The 22,645-nt window shown below is 45.8% G+C and overlaps 1 protein-coding gene across 2 annotated transcripts in view; it reads right to left on the reverse strand.

The window, feature by feature from the left end:
- The window catches only part of MYO18B (myosin XVIIIB), an 884,719-nt gene that overhangs the window by 641,739 nt on the left and 220,335 nt on the right, over positions 1 to 22,645 (reverse strand). For both annotated transcript variants that reach the window (XM_040416566.1, XM_040416565.1), the window contains one exon: positions 392 to 562. In XM_040416566.1, coding sequence (XP_040272500.1) covers positions 392 to 562 — 171 coding nt within the window. The remainder of the gene's footprint in view (positions 1 to 391; positions 563 to 22,645) is intronic.

Below are 22,645 nucleotides of genomic sequence, written 5' to 3' on the forward strand. Positions count from 1 at the left end.
GGAGTATACGCCGGATCCGGACAACGCAAGTGTGAAAGAGCCCTTAGACATGTGCATAAAAAATGTCAATGGTGTTTACCATTTTGCTCCATGGTCTGTTATCCACTATGACCTCTCCAGTACTTTCACCAGACAATCAACATTGCTTATGCAAATTAGACCTAAAGAACATACCATTTGGTTGCAACAACTTGGCTCTGACATAAATACATTGAGTTTCCTGTTATATCTATACATAACAGTATCACTATTTTGCTCTAGCACTCCTAAGGTTAGGGTTGAGTGTGTATAAAAGGCTGTCAAAGCAGGACTATAGCATCAATTACCAACACATACTTATCTATAAAATGCTAAAAAAAAACTAAACATTTTCTACTCCCAGTTACCATACCTGACTTGACATCTTCTTCTTGGTTACCACCTCTTGTGCCTTGTGTTACTTGTTCAATGATGTGCTTGAGATGGTGTTTGAAGACAGCAGTGGAAAGCTCCTCACAATCACACCCCAACACACTGGCGGCCTTGTTTGCCCACTCAAATCGCATGAACTGCTTCCTGCCAACTGAAAGAGAAAGCACTTGTTCATACTTCCTATAATGAAACATTTTACAAATATTACGGCAAATTAAGAAATATTTTTTCTTATATTAATATGTACATGTTTTTGAGCACAATATATTTTAGAGTAGACTGTGCCTGGTTGTTTGCACAACAAAAGATGAAATTTCAACAGTACATATCTAGAAGGAATAATAGTTTGTATCGACTTATGTTCTTTTCTTGTTATGTAACACAAATAACCTAATGAGAACATATAGTATTTTCTACAAAACAATTAATTACTTTGTTATAATATTCCTTTTGCTTTGGACACCTTCAGGGCAATTTTTTATGACTGCATTTTTATTTTTTATTTTTTATTTTTTTTCATTAGATCTATATAAAAAAAAATGTTCAGTTGCTTTTGAGTTACAAGAGTTAAAAAATCTGTCTGTTTTCAGAGTTTCACTTTTGAGTCCTGTTAGCTGACAGCTCTTGTGAAGCCTTATTTATGATCTCCTGACTAGAGATGAGCAAATTTCATGTTATGAAATTCACTCACGCTTTGTTTTGTGGTAAAAGCAGAATTGCGTTATGGATTCCATTACCACGGACCATAACGCAATTCTATGATGGAATGCATAACGGAATGCCTTTAGAGGCATTCCGTTATTCATTCTGTCATAATAGAAGTCTTTGGCCTGCATAATGGATCCGTCCCGTTTTCGTTATGCAGGAGAGGGCTCCCCTGCATAACGGAAATGGGAGGGATCCCTTTTGCAGCCGATATACTTCTATTATGATGGAATGAATAATGGAATGCCTCTAAAGGCATTCCTTTATGCATTCCATCATAGATTTGCATTATGGTCCGTGGTAACAGAATCCATAACACAATTCTGCTTTTACCACCAAACAAAGCGTGAACGAATTAAAAAGTATGAAATTCGCTCATCTCTACTCCTGACCTCATAAACATTGATTTAAGCCATATTCTTAACAGTTTGATAATAATTTAGCTATAACGAGTATTTATGAGGTCAGAGATAAGGCTTCAAATGAGCCGTCAGCTGATGGGACTGAGATACTTTGCAAACAGACTGAATTTTTAACTCCTATATCTCAAAATCTGATTTGGCTGCTTCGCAGAATTTTGCAAAAAAAAGTTGCTTAGTAACAAATTACTTCATCAATAAGCACATTTGTTTGTGAGTGGTCGGTGCAATGACAGGGAGTGGCACCCATCATTGTACCCCTCAAATGCCGCGCTCATAACTGATCATGGCATCTGACAGTTATAAGACAGTGTAAAATAAAAAAATATATAAAAATCATACTTACCTACTTTGTTTGATCATGAAGAGCCGGCTGCCGCCATCTTGATTGCAGATCTAGATGGCGGGAGTTGGCTCTTCACGCTCAAACAGAGTAGGTAAGTATGATTTTTTTTTTTTAATTACCGCCATTTAGGGAAAATTTATTTGCTATCACAAAGCAAAAGGAAATTCAGCTTTGCGGTTTGAAGATGTGTTGGTCACTTCGGATATGAGATCATTCTTGCAGCCAACCCATCGAAAGCTGCCCTCCGGATCCAGGTGTCCGACTACATCGGGTTAACGGCCGATGTGGACGCTCTGAGAAGCAAGGAACCCCTTGAGTACTGGGTGTGCAGGCTTGACCTGTGACCAGAGCTGGCACAATTTGCCATGGAACTCTTGGCTTGCCCTTCGTCGAGTGTCCTGTCCGAAAGGACGTTCAGCGCAGCAGTGGGGATAGTGACCGATAAGCGCACTCGCCTAGCTCACGACAGTGTGGACTACCTCACATTTCTAAAAATGAATGAGGCATGGATCTCTCAGGAATTCAACACCTGTGATGACCACGTTTAATTGAATTTCCTCATGCCAGCCCACACATATCCGCCGCTACCCAGAACAAAGAATGGTGCCTGTCTTATGTAAATACAGCAGCATAAAAGGCCTTTTCTTTCTGGTGAATGCCCAAGGAACTACGTACTCTACTGCCAGCATTGTCAGCTGGAAATTTTTGGAGCAATTTTTCCACAAGGACCTTTTGGTATTGCACCATTTTGCTAGTCCTCTCAGGAATGATAGATGAGAAGTTCTCTATGTAACAGGGGTGGAGAAGGGTGAGCAACCAGTAATTGGTGTTGGCTAAAATGCGTATAACGCGAGGGTCACAGGAAAGGCTGCATAAATTCAGCCATGTGTGCCAGAGTCCCAACAGACAAGACTTTGCTGTCCTCATCAGGAGGATGACTCTCAATCTCCTCATCCTCTTCCTCCTCTTGGGCCCATCCACGCTGAACAGATGGAATAAGCCTACTATGGGTACTACCCTCTGTAGCGGAGGAAACCGTCTCCTGCTCCTCTTCCTCCTCCTCCTCAGTGGTCTGGCTATCACCCTGTGTACTGTCTTCCCCCATTTCCACCTTGTTACGGACCCGTTTCTGCAGACAAGGGGTTAAAATCCGTTTAGGCGATAAGCCCCTTTCTGAGAGACAGGCACAGCTACTGCAGGACACCAACCTCCCGAACTGGATACAAAATAGCACTCCAAACTGGAACCTCACGAATAGCTGCTAGCAGACGAACAGGGATCAGCTTACACTTCTGGCAATCGGTCTTCTAACAGCATACAGTGAATACCGCCAATAACGAGACAAGGCTCCGTGTTGAGGGTCAAGCAGTGGTCTGAGGTGCTGGCACACCCAGCCTGGTTTTTATTACAGTTGTTGCAAATACAGGTCCGCCCACAGGGGTTTGAAATACAGCCAATCAATATGTTACAACACATACAATGTAAGTACACGCCCCTAGGGGACCAGAAGGAAGACTTGTGACATAGGACCGATACAACATATCCCCACAATGCATCATGGTCTCCTCCTCTCTGTCCCGGAGACAACCTGAGGAGCAATCCAATTATCTCTGAGGACAAAGGGAGATCGCCAATACACATGTGAGGACAACAGAACAGACATCACCCTCTAAACACACAATGGGACAATGGCACAATAGAAATACACCCAGCATTTCCTCCCAAGCTGACAAGTTAAACTTATTATAAATTGTTACAACTTTGTGAGTTTACATTGGCCATACATATAACTTACATCAATTTAAACAGTATAACTTTGGGACAAACCTATCCAAAATTCACTTGAATAGGTTCAGGGGTTTAAAAGTTAGTATATGGCCCATAATCCAGGGGCAAGAGGCCAGCAGCCAGTCCTCTCTAAAACCCAGTGGCGAGGTTGGTTTTGCCACACACCTCTTCCACATGCAAGGTGTCCGTCTTCATTGTGAGCAGCAAGCTTTTCAGTATACACAGAAGTGGGATGGTTACGCTGATAATAGCGGCATCGCTGCTCACCATCTGTGTTGATTCCTCAAAGTTGCGTATTCCATGCCTACTCGTCGCTTGTAAAGAGCAGAAGCTGACTGGAAATGCGACGACCATGTTGCAGCTGGTATTCCACTACTGCCCTCTGCTGCTCACAAAGCCTGGCCAACATGTGGAACGTGGAGTTCCAGTACGCGCGCACGTCGCACAACAGTTGGTGAGCTGGCAATTGCAAGCACTGCTGCAGTGTTGCCAGACCGGCGGCAGCTGTAGATGACTTTCGGAAATAGGCACACACTCGGCGTACCTTCACCTGTAGCTCAGGCAAATTGGGGTAGGTTTTGAGAAACCGCTAAACCACTAAGTTGAACACGTGAGCTAGGCATGGTATGTGTGTGAGCTTGTCGAGCTCCAAAGCTGCCACCAAGTTACGGCCATTATCAGACACAACCATGTCTGGCTGTAGGTTGAGTGGCGAGAGCCACAGCTCAGTCTGGTCCCTTATACCCTGCAACAGCTTTGCAGCGGTGTGCTGTTTGTCACCTAAGCAAATTAGTTTCAGCGCGGCCAGTTGCCGCTTCCCCACTGCAGTGCTACATTGCTTCCAGCTACTGACTGATGGTTGACTGGTCCTGCAAGATGAGAATTGAGAGGTGGAAGTGGAGGAGGAGAAGGGGGGGTTTCAGCCCCTAATGTAGGTGGTGGCGGAAATCCTGATGGAAGTAGGGCCCGCAATCTTTCGCGTCGGTAGCACCTGTGCCATCCCAGGGTACAACTCACTCCCGGCCTTCACAACACAATGTTCATCCAGTGTGCCGTCAGGGAAATGTAGTGTACCTGGCCAAAAGCACTTGTCCATGTGTTAGTCGTTAAGTAGACCTTCCCAATAATTGCATTAGTCTGGGCACGGGTAATGTTACGGGACACATGCTGGTGTAAGGCGGGGACGGCACACCGGGAAAAATAGTGGTGGCTCGGGACTGAGTAACGAGAGACCGCCACCGCCATCAGGCTGCGGAAAGCCTCAGTGTCCACAAGCCTAAATGGCAACATTTCCAGGGCCATCAATTTGGAAAGGTGTGCATTTAGTGCTATGGCCTGTGGGTGGGTGGCTAGGTATTTCCGCTTTCGTTCAAAGGCCTGGGGTATGGACATCTGTACACTGCGCTGGGACACAGAAGTGCTAGCTGATGGTGCTTGTGAAGGTCTAGATGCAGGGCGGGAGGCATCTGGGCCTGCGTCTTGGACACAGGATTGGCCAGCACATAACACAGAAGAAGAAGCAGTGGTGTGACCCACAGACACTGATTGTGGACCCAGGCATGCTTTGATGCCATGTGGCGGATCATGCTGGTGGTGGTGAGGTTGCTAGTGTTCACGCCACTGCTCATTTTGTTATGGCACAGGTTGCAAATGACAATTCTTTTATCGTCCGCACTTTCCTCGAAAAAGCGCCAGACTGCGGAACACCTAGCCCTTGTCAAGGGAGATTGCCACAAGGGGGTGCTCCGGGAAACAGTTGCGGGCCTGTTTGGTGTGGCCCGCCTTCTCCCTTTTCCCACCCCACTGCCTCTTCCAGCCTGTTGCAGTGCTTCGGATCTCTTCCCCTCTGTACTGCTGTCCTCGCTTGGCTTGCCACCTTCCCAGGTTGGGTCAGTGATTTCATCGTCCACCACCTCCTCTTCCACTTCCTCATTCTGGTCATCCTCCTGATTTGTTGACCTTTGTTGACCTAACAAGAACCTCACTTATTGACAACTGTGTCTCATCAACATCATTAACCTCTTGAGACACTATTTGGCGTTGAGTTATTGGCAACTGTGTCTCATCATCATCATCCACCTCGTGAAACACAAATTGCTGTTCCCCACCGTCATCTTCATCTGACTGTGAATGTTCAAGAGTTTGGGAATCAGTAGACAAGATGTCCTCATGTCCCTCTTCAAGAGGGCTTGGATAGAGGCCCAAATCAAGGTATGGCGATGAAAAGAGCTCCTCGGAATATCCGAGTGTGGGATCACTTGGGAGAAAGGAGGGTCAGGGTGAGGATTCTGTTGACCAGACTCTTGGCTACTGAGACTGGACTTTGTGGAAGACAGGGTGGTGCTTAACCGACTGGAAGCATTATATGCTGCAATCCAACTGACCACTTGGTCGCACTGGTGTGACTACGATAGTGGTGTCCTGCTCCACCCTGCAAACTGGGACATGAAGCTAAGTATCGTGGATGAGTGTGTTTCTTGTGCTCTGGCAGCAGGCACAGTTTCTCCGCGGCCAGGGCCACGGCCTCTGCGTGCACCATCAGCAGCACGGCCACTTCCCTGTCTCTTACTGCACGCCTTGAGCATATTAAATGGTATATATGCTTGCAAGTACACTGCGTGCAGAATTATTAGGCAAATGAGTATTTTGACCACATCATCCTCTTTATGCATGTTGTCTTACTCTAAGCTGTATAGGCTCGAAAGCCTACTACCAATTAAGCATATTAGGTGATGTGCATCTCTGTAATGAGAAGGGGTGTGGTCTAATGACATCAACACCCTATATTAGGTGTGCATAATTATTAGGCAACTTCCTTTCCTTTGGCAAAATGGGTCAAAAGAAGGACTTGACAGGCTCAGAAAAGTCAAAAATAGTGAGATATCTTGCAGAGGGATGCAGCACTCTTAAAATTGCAAAGCTTCTGAAGCGTGATCATCGAACAATCAAGCGTTTCATTCAAAATAGTCAACAGGGTCGCAAGAAGCGTGTGGAAAAACCAAGGCACAAAATAACTGCCCATGAACTGACAAAAGTCAAGCGTGCAGCTGCCAAGATGCCACTTGCCACCAGTTTGGCCATATTTCAGAGCTGCAACATCACTGGAGTGCCCAAAAGCACAAGGTGTGCAATACTCACAGACATGGCCAAGGTAAGAAAGGCTGAAAGACGACCACCACTGAACAAGACACACAAGCTGAAACGTCAAGACTGGGCCAAGAAATATCTCAAGACTGATTTTTCTAAGGTTTTATGGACTAATGAAATGAGAGTGAGTCTTGATGGGCCAGATGGATGGGCCCGTGGCTGGATTGGTAAAGGGCAGAGAGCTCCAGTCCGACTCAGACGCCAGCAAGGTGGAGGTGGAGTACTGGTTTGGGCTGGTATCATCAAAGATGAGCTTGTGGGGCCTTTTCGGGTTGAGGATGGAGTCAAGCTCAACTCCCAGTCCTACTGCCAGTTTCTGGAAGACACCTTCTTCAAGCAGTGGTACAGGAAGAAGTCTGCATCCTTCAAGAAAAACATGATTTTCATGCAGGACAATGCTCCATCACACGCGTCCAAGTACTCCACAGCGTGGCTGGCAAGAAAGGGTATAAAAGAAGAAAATCTAATGACATGGCCTCTTTGTTCACCTGATCTGAACCCCATTGAGAACCTGTGGTCCATCATCAAATGTGAGATTTACAAGGAGGGAAAACAGTACACCTCTCTGAACAGTGTCTGGGAGGCTGTGGTTGCTGCTGCACGCAATGTTGATGGTGAACAGATCAAAACACTGACAGAATCCATGGATGGCAGGCTTTTGAGTGTCCTTGCAAAGAAAGGTGGCTATATTGGTCACTGATTTGTTTTTGTTTTGTTTTTGAATGTCAGAAATGTATATTTGTGAATGTTGAGATGTTATATTGGTTTCACTGGTAAAAAAAAATAATTGAAATGGGTATATATTTGTTTTTTGTTAAGTTGCCTAATAATTATGCACAGTAATAGTCACCTGCACACACAGATATCCCCCTAAAATAGCTAAAACTAAAAACAAACTAAAAACTACTTCCAAAAATATTCAGCTTTGATATTAATGAGTTTTTTGGGTTCATTGAGAACATGGTTGTTGTTCAATAATAAAATTAATCCTCAAAAATACAACTTGCCTAATAATTCTGCACTCCCTGTATGTCACACGTACAGTAGCGCAGGTTTTGTGTCATGGTCTTACCTGCTTGCTGCTCTCCTTCGTTTGACATGTGCTGGCGGCCATCTTGGTTTCTGGGTTTCTTGTAGCCTTCCACCCTGCGGCTCCTCCTTCCCCTGGGAGGAGCTGGATGCCTAGCTCATATATATAGGAGGTCTGTGGCTTCAGTTCCTTGCTTGGTCCTCTTGTGTTCACATGCTTCTAAGACTGCTGCTGCTTCTGGTTCCTGATCCTGGCTTCGTCTGACTACCCTGCTGGTTCCTGATCCTGGCTTCGTCTGACTACCCTGCTGGTTCCTGATCCTGGCTTCGTCTGACTACCCTGCTGGTTCCTGATCCTGGCTTCGTCTGACTACCCTTCTGGTTCCTGACCTCTGGCTTCGCAAAGACTCTGCTCGGTTTCACCATCCGTTTGGACTTTTGCTTTACAGCTTTATTTTCAATAAAGCCTTCTTATTTTCACTCATCTCTTGTTGTACGTCTGGTTCATGGTTCCGTGACATTAGGACCAAGCCATGAATTCTGACGGTACAGGGCCATCCTCGCTACCCACGCTGGTTGCCAGACTTGATCAGCAGGATCACCTGTTGGGTCGGTTCGCTGTGGCGTTGCGAACCCTGCTTGAACGCACGGCTCATTTCGCTCCCGTTGCCGATGGGTCGGTTGTCGCTCCTGGGCTCGCTCCTACTGCCGCTCCGGTTGTTGCGCCAGAGTCTACCCCGACACCTGTTGTTGCGCCTGCGGTGTTTCGGGGTATGACCGGTTCTGCCCCTCTTCCACAGCGCTTTGGGGGAGAGCCAACTCAGTGCCGAGGTTTCCTTAACCAGGTGGGCATTTATTTCGAGTTGCTGCCACATGCCTTTCGTACTGAGAGATCAAAGGTGGGCTTCTTGATCTCGCTGCTCTCGGACAAGGCCTTGGCCTGGGCCAGCCCTTTATGGGAGAACAACAATCCGGTGGTTGCCGAGTTTTCCGGTTTTGTTGCTTCTCTTCGGAAGGTATTCGATGTGCCGGCTCGTGCTGCCTCTGCTGCGAAGCTCCTTATGTCCATCAGACAGGGTTCACGATCCGTAGCTGAATACGCCATTGAGTTTCGTACCCTGGCAGCAGAGGTGGGCTGGAATAATGAGGCTCTGGTCGCTGCTTTCTCTCATGGTCTCTCGGATGCCTTGAAGGATGAGGTTGCAGCTAAGGACCTACCAGTTGAGCTCGAGTCTCTTATTTCTTTCCTGATTTTGATTGACACCAGACTCAGGGAGAGACCTTCCTTTAAGGAGAACCTGCGGAGGTCTTCTAACAGATTGGTGCCTACGTTTGCTGTCCCACCCTTGCCTCCCTCTCCTCCTACGCCTCCTGGGGATGACTTGTCTGGGGGTGAACCCATGCAGCTGGGGTTTGCTCGCCTGTCCAAGGGGGAGAGGGCACTCCGGAGACGCGAGGGCCGATGCATGTACTGTGGTCTCGGTGGGCATTTTCGGTTGGCATGTCCGAACCGTCCGGGAAACACTCGTACCCTGAGATCCTGTCGGGGGCAGATCTTGGGTGGAGTTTCCTCGTCCCCGGTTTCCCGTGTTGACAAACCACTGATCACTGTTGTCCTCTCCTGGGTCGGGGGCTCGGTGACGACCCAGGCGTTGGTGGACTCTGGTGCTGGTGGTTTGTTCATTGATAGTGTGTTCGCTGCCGCCAATTCCATTCCTCTGAAGGCTCGAGGTTCCCCACTGGCTCTTGAGGCGATAGACGGCAGACCCCTTCTGCCGCCACACGTGACTCATGAGACCCTTCCAGTGGGGATAGCCATTGGTGCCGTTCACAGAGAGTCGGTCTGCCTCCAGGTTATTTCGTCTCCACACTACTCGGTGGTCTTGGGGTACCCCTGGCTCCAGAAGCATAATCCGACTTTCGATTGGAGATCGGTCGAGATCCTCTCGTGGTCACCGCAGTGTGGGGCTAGTTGCATCCATGGGTCTGTCAAGTTGCTGTGTACTTCCTCGGACTCTCTGTTGCCTCCTGAATACGAGGAGTACCGGGATGTATTCGATAAGGTGCGCGCGGTTGCCCTACCTCCGCACCGCCCATACGATTGTGCCATAGAGTTACAATCTGGTGCCGTTCCTCCTCGTGGCAAAGTCTATCCACTGTCGGTAGCGGAGAATGAGGCCATGGAGGAGTACGTGAGGGAGGCGCTTTCACGCGGACACATTCGCAAATCTTCGTCCCCGGCAGGGGCTGGATTTTTCTTTGTGAAAAAGAAGGGCGGTGAGTTGAGACCTTGCATCGATTACAGGGGTCTCAATCGCATCACGATCAAGAACGCTTACCCGATACCCTTGATTTCCGAGCTGTTCGATCGCCTTAAAGGGGCCACGGTCTTTACCAAACTCGACCTGAGGGCGGCATATAACCTGGTAAGGATCAAGGCGGGCGATGAGTGGAAGACCGCGTTTAACACCAGGACCGGTCATTACGAATCCTTGGTTATGCCCTTTGGGTTGTGCAATGCGCCCGCAGTCTTTCAGGAATTCATCAACGATGTTTTCCGTGACCTGTTGCAGCAGTGTGTGGTAGTCTATTTGGATGACATCTTGGTATATTCTGAATCCATGGAGGCCCACATTCTGGATGTCAGACGAGTGTTGCAACGGTTACGAGAGAACAAGCTGTTCGGTAAGCTTGAGAAATGCGAATTTCACCGATCCCAGGTAACCTTCTTAGGTTACATCATTTCCGCTGAGGGGTTCTCCATGGATCCTGAGAAGGTTTCGGCTGTCTTACAGTGGCCCCAGCCCAGTGGTCTTCGTTCCCTGCAGCGCTTTTTGGGCTTCGCCAATTATTATCGGAAGTTCATCAGGGACTTTTCCATGCTGGCCAAGCCTCTCACGGATCTGACCAGGAAGGGCAGTAATTCCCAGGTCTGGCCGCTCGAGGCCATCCGAGCTTTTGAGGCCCTAAAGTCCGCCTTTGTGTCGGCTCCGATTCTGTCGCATCCCAACCCTGGGTTGCCCTTTGTCCTCGAGGTGGATGCGTCTGAGACGGGAGTAGGCGCCCTTCTGTCTCAGCGTAGAACACCAGAGGGTCCTCTGCTTCCTTGTGGGTTTTACTCCCGGAAACTGTCTTCCGCGGAGTGCAACTATCAGATTGGTGACAGGGAGTTATTGGCCATCGTGCAGGCCCTTAAAGAATGGAGGCACTTGCTCGAGGGTTCGGTGGTTCCGGTTCTCATCCTGACGGACCACAAGAATCTGACCTACCTTTCTGAGGCCAAGAGATTGACACCACGTCAGGCCAGATGGGCTCTGTTCTTGTCACGTTTTAATTACGTGGTCTCCTACCTACCCGGTTCCAAGAACATCAGGGCGGATGCCTTATCACGGCAGTACTCCGAGCTGTCCAGGGAGGAGTCGATTCCGACTTCGGTCATACCTCCGAATCAGATCCTGGCCGCCATTCGCACCAGCCTGACCTCTCCCCTGGGTGAGCAGATTTTGGCGGCTCAATCTGGTGCTCCCTCTGGGAGACCCAACGGCAGATGTTTTGTGCCTGAGGAGTTGCGCACTCGGTTGTTGCGAACCTACCATAACTCCAAGACCGCGGGGCATCCTGGAAAGAATCAGCTGTCCTGGGCTGTTTCACGTCTGTTCTGGTGGCCTTCCCTACGTTCCGACATCGCCGCATATGTAGCGGCATGCTCCGTTTGTGCCCAGAGTAAGTCCCCTCGGCACCTTCCGTTGGGCCTTCTGCAACCCATAGCCACCGGGGAGCGCCCATGGTCACACCTGGGGATGGATTTCATTGTGGACCTCCCTGCATCCCGAGGCCATACGGTCATTCTCATGATTGTGGATCGGTTTTCCAAAATGTGCCACTGTGTTCCTCTCAAGAAGTTACCCTCTGCACAAGAGTTGGCCACGATTTTTGCCAGGGAGGTCTTCCGGTTGCACGGTTTGCCTAAGGAGATTGTGTCGGATCGGGGGAGTCAGTTTGTGTCCAGGTTCTGGCGCGCCTTTTGCTCCCAGTTGGGGATTCATCTCTCCTTCTCCTCGGCCTACCACCCTCAGTCCAATGGGGCCGCAGAACGATCCAATCAGGCCTTGGAGCAATTCCTTCGTTGCTATGTCTCCGATCACCAAGACAATTGGGTGGACCTCCTGCCTTGGGCTGAGTTTGCCAGGAACACGGCGGTGAACTCTTCCTCTGGGACGTCTCCCTTCATGGCCAATTATGGGTTCCAACCTGCCGTGTTACCGGAGGTATTCTCTCCCCAGGATATTCCGGCTGTGGAGGATCACCTTTCCGTCCTACGTGCTTCTTGGGTACAGATCCAGAAGTCCCTTGAGGTCTCTGCGCAGCGCCAGAGACTCCAGGCTGATCACAGACGAGCGCCTGCTCCTTCCTACCAGGTCGGAGACCGTGTATGGTTGTCCACCCGCAACCTCAACCTTCGAGTGCCCACTCCCAAGCTGGCGCCTCGCTTTGTTGGTCCCTTCCGAGTGCTTCGCAGGGTAAACCCGGTAGCCTATGCCCTTGCGCTTCCTCCTGGCATGCGGATCTCCAACGTGTTTCATGTCTCCCTGTTGAAGCCACTGGTGTGTAATCGTTTCACTTCCTCGGTTCCTCGGCCTCGTCCGGTCCAAGTGGGCAATCGTGAGGAATATGAGGTGAGCAATATCCTGGACTCACGCCTGGTCCGCGGTCGGTTGCAGTTTTTGGTCCATTGGCGTGGTTATGGTCCAGAGGAGCGTTCCTGGGTTCCCTCCGCAGATGTCCATGCTCCTGCCTTGCTCCGAGCCTTCCACGCACGCTTCCCTCAGAAACCGTTTTGTGCTCCGCGGAGGAGGGGCCCTTGAGGGGGAGGTACTGTCATGGTCTTACCTGCTTGCTGCTCTCCTTCGTTTGACATGTGCTGGCGGCCATCTTGGTTTCTGGGTTTCTTGTAGCCTTCCACCCTGCGGCTCGTCCTTCCCCTGGGAGGAGCTGGATGCCTAGCTCATATATATAGGAGGTCTGTGGCTTCAGTTCCTTGCTTGGTCCTCTTGTGTTCACATGCTTCTAAGACTGCTGCTGCTTCTGGTTCCTGATCCTGGCTTCGTCTGACTACCCTGCTGGTTCCTGATCCTGGCTTCGTCTGACTACCCTGCTGGTTCCTGATCCTGGCTTCGTCTGACTACCCTGCTGGTTCCTGATCCTGGCTTCGTCTGACTACCCTTCTGGTTCCTGACCTCTGGCTTCGCAAAGACTCTGCTCGGTTTCACCATCCGTTTGGACTTTTGCTTTACAGCTTTATTTTCAATAAAGCCTTCTTATTTTCACTCATCTCTTGTTGTACGTCTGGTTCATGGTTCCGTGACATTTTGTAAGTGTATGCACAAATAAATTAGACTGAATGTGACAGATACGTATTTAGGATGCGCAAACGTTATACAGGAAATGTAGTGCAGGTAATGTCGCTATCACCAGAGGCGAAAAAATTAGGCAGAATGTCACAGATATTTAGTATGCGCAAACGTTATACAGGAGATGTAGCACAGGTAATGTCGCTGCCACCAGCAGCAAAAAAATTACACTGAATGTCACTGATGCTTATGATGCGCTAACGTTATACAGGAGATGTAGTGCAGGTAATGTCGCTGTCAACAGCGGCAGAAAAATAACACTGAATGTCACTGATATTTCAGCTGCACTAACGTTATACCAGAGATGTAGCGCAAGTAATTTCGCTGTAACCAGCGGCCAAACAATTGTGCTGAATTTCACAGCACAAATGTAACACTACAAATGTATCAGAGGTTGTGTCACTGTCAGCAGTGGCCAAACAATTGCACGCAATTTAGCGCAGGTTGCGCTAATAATATATATGGCAGCCAGATCAAACAATAGTCCTTAAAAGGACTTTTGGGTCTCTATCACCTTTCACCAGTAAACCCTGCCTAAAAAAAAACAATTACTGTTCCTACACTATCTGTCCCTTCTGCTGCAGCTCTCCCTGACTAAGACTGAGCCAAACCACGTGTCATCAGGTGCTATATAGAACCCGATGATGCGTTTTGGCCAGCCAATTACAGTAATGCCAGTAACCAACATGACTACGGCATTACAGTAAGTGCCAATACTTCCGCGCACGTTTATTGGCTGCGTAGCAGCCAACAAACGTGCGGGGAGGAGACTCAAGCTCGCCCAACACTATCAATCATCATAAATAATATGTACACTATATTTTACAGGGTATTATAATTACAGGGAAACCAAATACTGTTTTCTGATATTTAATAAAATAATACTATAAGGCATAAAAAGACAACCTTTACAGAAGAGCTTTTCTATAGATGATTGGGTAAGAAGCTGTTTACTGTACAGATGGTCTGGGGTTCAAATCTCCATGAGACCTATTTATTTATTTATTTTATGCACTTATATAGCGCTACTGTATTCCGCAGTGCTTTACAGACATTAGCAACCAACTGTCCCCAATGGGGCTCACAATCTAAGGTATAAAATAATCTATATAGTTAAAGTTATGGCAGAAAAACAGAACTTTTACTTTCCAACTTTTTTTCTTTTATGGTAAAATTTTCAGATTTTTGCAAAGTTATTTTTCCAAAAAATAAATAAACGAAGCTAAAAACATGACAGTTTTTGTAATATTTATTGTAAAGTATCACAAAACAGTATTTGGTATCTCTGTAATCATAATGAACTGTACAATATAGTGAATACACTATTTAAAGTGATTGTTAAATGGCAATTTTTCACGTCATTTCAGTAATATACTATTTATTTTAGTGTTATGCCTATGAAGAAAATAGCTGTTTAAGCACAGAGAATTCAGCCCTTCTAATAGAACACATCTGTAATATATCGATAAGGCTACTTTCACACTCGCGTTTTGTGCGGATCTGTCATGGATGGATCCATTCAGATAATTCATCCGTCTGCATCCGTTCAGAATGGATCTGTTTGTGTTATCTTTAACATAGCCAAGACGGATCCATCTTGAACACCATTGAAAGTCAATGGAGGACAGATCCGTTTTCTATAGTGAAATCGGATCCGTCCCCATTGACTTACATTGTGTGCCGTTTGGCTCAGTTTCATCAGACGAACACGTTTTGGTGTCCGTCTCCAAAGCGGAATGGAGACTGAACTGATGCAAACTGATACATTCTGAGCAGATCCTTTTCCATTCAGAATGCATTAGAATGCAAACTGATCCGTTTTGGACCGCTTGTGGGAGCCCTCAACGGATCTCACAAACGGAAAGCCAAAACGCGATTGTGAAAGTAGACTAACTCTTCTGCCTGCCATACAGAAGGTGTGGGGTTCAAAGGCTGGTGAAGACCTGTTAAATAATGTCTTTAGTAAAACAAATTGTGATGAAAAAGTGGCCATCTCCCAACCCACATCCAATGAAGTGAACACTAATGAGTCTGCCAGGCCCTTCTTGGATCAGGGAGGGGAAGGAGAGGCAGAAACCTGATGCTACAGAAACTTCCTGTGAGTCTTGCGCTGGGATGTAAACACATCACAGTGTCAAAATACATTCAGAACTTCATCACCTGATTTATATTATGTAGTAAGGCTGAATGCCAGTGTTTATTTTGGTTGTGTAACTGGAAAAACCTTTAAAAAGTACACAAAAATGCAATGCCAATCTGAAAGCACCATGCTACAGAGGAGGAAAAGCTGATCAGATTGATATATAGTTTTGTGGGAAAAGATTCAGTAAAACTTGCAATTTATACATTTACTAGCAGAAGGACCCGGCTTCGCACGGGTATATTTAATCTATTTCATTTAATGTTTGTGTGTGTCGTTAAAAGATGTCGACAGAATCCACTATAACAGTGACCTCCACAACGGCCTGCCCCCTTAACAGTAACATCCACAATGTCCTCCCCTTAAACAGTGACCTCCACAGTGACCGCCCCTTTATTAGTGACCTCCACAGTACCCCATCTCGTTAACAGTGATTTCCACAATAACCCGTCCTCTTAACAGTGACCTTGACAGAACTCTGTTCCCTTAAAATGTGACCTCCACAACATCACATCCCCTTAAAATGTGACCTTTACAGCACCCCATCCTTTAACACTGACCTCCATAGCGGACCATCCCCTTAACTGTGACCTCCACAGTTCCTTGCCCGCTTAACAGAGACCTTCACAGCATATCGCCCCCTTAACAGTGACCTCCACAGCATCCCTTCCCCTTTAACAGTGACCTCCACAGCATCCTGCCTCCTTAACAGTGACCTCCACAGAAGCCCACCCCTTTAACAGTGACCTCCACAGGGCCGCCCCTTTATTAGTGACCTCCACAGTACCCCATCTCCTAACAGTGATTTCCAAAACACCCCGTCCCCTTAACAGTGGCCTCTGCAGCAATCGACCCCTTAACACTGACCTCCATAGCGGACCGTCCCCTTAACTGCGACCTCCACAGCAGCCTGCCCCTAGGGTGGCCTGAGGTCCAGTTTTAGGCCAGACAGTACGTCTTTCAGACTCCCTGTCCTCCATCCGGCACAGGGCCTGGACGGACACAGAGATGTCCTTTTGAACAGCTCACTCTCAGACAGCAGCACTGTGCTGTCTGAGCGTGAGCTGCAGGGAGAAAGTCACCCTCCCTTCCACCCCTGCAGATGACAGAAGTTGATTTTTACCTTCATATTTTCAATCCCCGTCGGCTGTGGAGTGGGAGGGGGCATGGCATAACCAGGTCGGGAGCATGGCTTAGCGGGACCAGGGGGCAGTGTTATTAAGTCTGTCTTTTGAGGGTGGCCTGAATGGCCATCCTACCTGCCCCCTGAACTGTGACCTCCACAGCACTCCGCTCCCTTAACAGCTTCATCCACAGCACCCTGCTCCTTTAAAGCTGACCTACAGCTAGGGTGGCCAGACATCTGGTTTTAGGCTGGACAGTCCGGTTTTTAGGCTCCCTGTCCTCCGTCTGGTGCAGGGCCTGGATGGACACAGTGATGTCCTCCTTTTCAGTAGCTCACAATTAGACAGCAGCACTAGAGCCCGCAGACATGGCTCCCCGTGGCTGACTGAGGGGGAGAGAAGCGCCCCGACTGTCCCAGCTCAGCTTCCATTCAGAAATTTCTTCCCTCTCCTCCCCCTGTTTTTTCTGAACTGCAATGGGGGCATGGCTACACTGAGCCAGGGGCGTGGTTTATCCTTTTGGGGGGAAGGCCGGTGAGGCCTGACTTTATGGGGTGAAGCCAGTGGCCACCCTACCTACAGCAGTGAAGAAAAATGGCTGTGTTGTTATGGAAACCTAGTGTAAAACTGTGTGTATGTGGAGACTAAGGGCCTGCGAGCTTTGCTGTTAAGGGTCATGTGACCAGGCTTCTAATGCATTTTTTGGGAATATCTCTGGAACGGTACGTGCTAGAGAGCTGAGAGAAATTTTGTGATTGTAAATGCGATGGTGCGGATTCCTTTAGCGGACATACATACACACACACGCATACATACACTCAGCTTTATATATTAGATATATCTGCTTTTTCCATATCCTGTGAATACCTGTTGGTACAGGAGGGAGGTGTTATCAGTGACTGACAGCTATCTCTGTATTCACACATACACTCAATGCTATCAATCACTGATAACGTCTCCCTCCTGTACGATTCACAAGAGGTGGAAAAAGCAAACATATAAAGGTATAAATTACAGGTTTTACTGAATATTTTTCTACAAAACTATGTAACAATCTGCTCAGCTCCTCCTGTAACGTCTCTAAATTTGCTGTTGTACACAGCCTAATGTGCTGCTGCACAGTTCTTTTCCTGTGTGGCACTGGCAATGTAAACCATCTGTAAATAATTTTACACTGGTGTATTACAAACATTTTCCGCAGACACAGGAAATTTCTCTTTTGATGAACATTCCTTCAGCCCCTGCGTGAGTGAATGGACCACTTATACCACGGCAACATGATGCCTTAGAACCACTGTTTATCTTGTCACTTAGAAGACAGCAGCTTATCTCTGACAAAAAGACAACCCCTTATTGTAAGATTATTGTATGGTTCACTCATAAAAACACCTTCTTTATAAGCCCGATTGGAGAATTCCTGCAAAGAATGCCACAATATTTTTGCTAGCAATTTTGAATGCAATCTGTGAGAATCCTCTCTGTGTTATTTCATTGCTCAAGAGATGGTATCCATACCACCAAACTTTTTGGATGGTCAAAGAGGGACGCTTATGATTCATTGTGTGATAGATAAATTTTTCCTGCAGATCTATACACTTCAATAGTTTTCTCTTGTGAAATAGCACAAAAATAATCTGAGAAAAGAAATTTCAAAAATCCCAACTGCATTAAATAATGAAAAAATATAACAAAAATAGGCTCTAATATACAGAGAGGAACCACAGAAACACTTTCTCGGTCAATATTGTGAATGTAATAATGCAAATGTATACCTCATATCAAAAAGAGGGACATTTAAGGAGCAAAGAGGGGCAGAGGGACTTGAGTTAAAAAGAGGGACTGTCCCTCTAAAAGAGGAACACTTGGGAGGTCTGGGTATCATCTAGCCAGAAGTCAGGACTGAAGGAACATGACGATGCCAGGAGGGTTAGCCAAGGTACAAAGCAGATGTGAAGTTAGGCACTGAGCCAAAGTCAAAATCCAAAAAGTACTACCAGTATAGCAGACTAAATAGGAGGGCTTGAGTAAGACTGGGTCAGGAACAAGGCTGTGGTCAGGACTCCATATTAGTATAATACACAGCACAAAAAGACAGAAGCCAGCTAGGTAAATTGAATGATCACTAGGTAAGGCTCTGCAGAGCTTAAATAGCGTTCAAATAGCAAATAGCTTGAAGTTATCTGAAGTTTTTGTTTACCTACGCAACTTAATGTAGGGGTCTCTGGAGACAGGTGCATTGCAGCCTGGAACTGGACAGTTATTGCCCAGTGGTGGAGAGGTCAAGGAGAAAAAGAATTAGGTTGCACAGTCATTAATTTAAAAGCTGACCATGACTGCACCCACCAGCAGGGACCAGCAGTGAGTAACACCAAGGACCTGAGACGGCAGTTAATAGAAAGTGCAAAATTCAATGAAGTAATGAAGATATTCAAAGCTGAGAGATGTAAGTGGTCAAAGACTCCTTAAACCTACACACAATGTGTCATGTCTGTATGTTAACCAAAATAATCTATTCAAACCCTTAACAACTTGCCTATTTTAACCATAAAGGCCTGGCGTTTTTCCCCCCATCTTTTTCATCCTCCCATTGCAAAAACCAACCCATTTTATTTTTCAATTAGCTGTATAAGGGTTTGTTTTTTGCAGAACAATTAGTATTTTTTAATAGAATCATTTTGAGATACAAATAATTTATTGATTAACTTTTATTCGATTTTTGGTGTTGGAGGGATGCAAAATAAAAAAAACGCAGAAATTCTGCAATGCGGGTTTCATTGCGCAGCATTAAAGGGATTTTCCGAGATTTTCTTACTAATGACCTATTCTCTGATCATGTGAGCACCACAGCCTTCTCTCTGCTTTTCCTAGACCGAATGATGACATTTCATCAATCACATGGCCTAGGAGCATCTCAGCCCCATTCAAGTGAATGGGGCTAAGCTGCAGTACCAAACATAGCCGCTATACAATGTACGGCACTGTGCTTGGTAAGCTGCAAGCTGTGAGTGCCACTGCCTTATCAAAACAGCTGATCGGGGCGTTCTTCTGAAACTCCCTCCATTGAACAATGGAGAAACAGGGTAGACAAAATTTACCGTCTTGAAGAGATTTCTAACTGGGAACTAGGAACAAGAAATAAGTTCCTCTCTACCTGGTCCGTGTTGAGAAAATACAGAAACTTCTCCTAACTACTGTGTACCCCATGATCTCCCCCCTCCATCCTGCTTCCTTATTCAGAGGACAGCTTCCCCCCCCCACCCCACCTGCTCTATGTCACATTCGATGTTAGATTGATGTATAATTACTTACTCAATGCATTCTCTGCGTACCATATTCATATGCATATTCTGATACCTGCTGAGAATAACTTGTATCCTGCTGTGTCAGGAAATACTAGATACTCATTGTACTGTAATCTTATCCTCTAATCATTGCTTTATTGTTTAAAAATCAATAAAATTGTTTATAAAAAAAAAAAACTGCTGATCGGTGGGGGTCCCAGATGTTGGACCCTCACCGATCAGATACCGATGACCTATCCTGAGGATAGGTCATCAGTAAAATAAAATCTCAGAAAACTAGTAGATTTAATTTCAGTCCAATTTTAACTTCAGTGCAATTACAATTTTTTTGAGGGAGCTGTGGAGGGGCTTACAATTTGCAATATGAGTTGACATTTTGAACCTTTTTGGGGTTCATACTACTTATGAAAATGTTTTTCCCTCATTTTAGGGTACAAAATTTCCTTCCCAACTCCAATGGTTGATTATGACCACTGCATCTACGTCAGGAAGGATTTAAAGGGATCAACCATTAATATTAACGACCCATCGTCAGGATAGGTCATTGATATCGGATCGGTGGGGTCTGACACCCGGAACCCCCACTGATCAGCTGTTTGACGATTACACCATTTCTAATTATTACACCACTTCTCATTTCCAATGGATCGGTGGCATAGTGAAATTACAAGTACTGGCTCACTTGAACGGAGCGGGTACTTGTCTTACACTGCACTTCCAAGACAAAGTGCAGTGAAATGAAAAAGAATGAGCAGGGGGTACCGGGTGTCGAATCCCTGCCAATCAGATATTGGTGACCTATCGGCTTGCAGTCCACTTTCCCATTTCAGTCACCTACACCCAAATGTAACCCCAATATTTCTTTAGTACATCTGATATAATTTTCAATCCTGTAACTATAACATTTACAGATTGCTTTGTATGTGATTTGGATGTTGATCTATGACCCCAATATGTTGATGTTACCTTTTCTTAAAGAGGGATTTGTCAGGAGTCTTTCAGGGCCGCAAACTCCGCAGTAGCCTAGATTTAACAACAGAGGATTGTTCAACTACAATCAATACATTCTAATGAGATGAATGGTGCTAGTAAACTCGATCTGTGCTGCTGTTTCAAGATGTTAAAAGGGTTTTTAATGGGATTAATTGACAAGCTGTCTTTTTACAATGCTGTCAAAAATGGCAGACAGATGTCCATAATTCATCGAGGTTTCCTGTATATAAAACTCCTTTTTATTTAATTAACAGGTACTTTGATTTAGTAGTAGAAAAAGCAATATTTAAAACAATGATTTTTTTATGAATGATCTAATGAGCACAAGTTACTTAGGCTGGGATTCCACATTCAGGATTTTTAATGCAGTTTTTGAAGCCGAAGCCAGGAGTGGAGAGAAAAAAATCTGTCTCCACATGCAGTACCCCAGACCTGGGGGGATCTGCAAATGTATATAAATATGTATTTTGTTTTGTATTTTATTGTATTGGCCGTGTGTTCCAGCTAAAAGAGGTATGATTGGTAATGGTTGGAAGGATGTAAACACCCTCTTGTTAGGAGTTATTTGGTCCTACTTCCTGCTAGAGAGAAGGGAAAGGAAGTACAAGTGAGAGCTCCTACTCCTCACAACCAGATATGATTCTCCTGAGAGACCAACACTCCAGAGAGATCATCAAAATCAACAACACTACTTCCAGAAAGCATCAATGCGACAAGACAGCAGAGTAATCGGCGAAATTACAGATTTACAGTTAAGAGAGACTTTTATACATTTACTTCTGGCCCGATTCTTCAAACTACATTTCCACTGCACGGATCCCCAGGGAACAACTATCTGAGGGAGTTCCCCATAACATGTTATGATTGAGGGTGTTGATAAGACGCATCCAAAACGGGTCAACTAATCAGAATGTGCCTGTTTGTTTCTTTTTTCACTTGGCTGAATTTTAACATGCTTCAATAAATATTGGGAGTTTTTACTGCAACCAAAGGCTGGACTTTTCTTACATTTGCTTGATGTTGGTGTTGTCCTGCAATCTCTGTGCCCCAGGTTCCTGTTTGTGAGCTGGCTATTTGGAACTTTGGACATTTGGTGTACAGATCCAAAGTATATGGGGTCCATACTTTACAGGCTCAAAACGTTTCCCTTTAAGCAGAATGTCAATCAAGGCAAAGTGGAAATGCTGAGAGCTAGGATAATTTGTCTATAATCCTCACTGTGGCACCACCAAGATGACTATTGATGAATGCCACATGGCTGTTTTGTGACATCTTTTTCTCACTCCTAGTAAAATAAACTATTTCAACAGGAAAACATCTAGAAAGGTATTTACAAGCAGTAGCATGTTAGTGGCTTAGGCTAATTTCACACTACCACTAAAATGATCCAGCAAGCTGTTCCACATCCGGCATTGCCAGAAGGGGCCGGAGCAGAGATATATTACTAGTAATTAGATAGTTTTAGTTAGTTTGCCAGAGTACTGGCAGTTAGCTAGAAAAAAATAAAAATAATAATAATATATATAAAATTACTGGTCATTAGCTGTAGTTAGTTAACCTGAGTACTAGCAGTTAGATAGAAATAGTTCAGAGTAGTGTTAGGGAAAGAGGTTTGAAAAAAAAATATATATATATATATATATATATATATATATATATATATATATATATATATATATAAATTGTTTGGACTAGTGTTAGGGTTAGCGGTTTAAAAAATAAAAAATTTTAGCACTGGTTGGGCAGTCAAGACCTTATGTGTATACTGGAGGGGGCGGGAATGCATGGGGGGAGAGAGAAGGTCTTGCTTATTGAACTTATGAAGAAGGT

The sequence above is a fragment of the Bufo bufo genome, chromosome 2 (genome assembly GCF_905171765.1).
Source record: "Bufo bufo chromosome 2, aBufBuf1.1, whole genome shotgun sequence".
Lineage (NCBI taxonomy): Eukaryota > Metazoa > Chordata > Amphibia > Anura > Bufonidae > Bufo > Bufo bufo.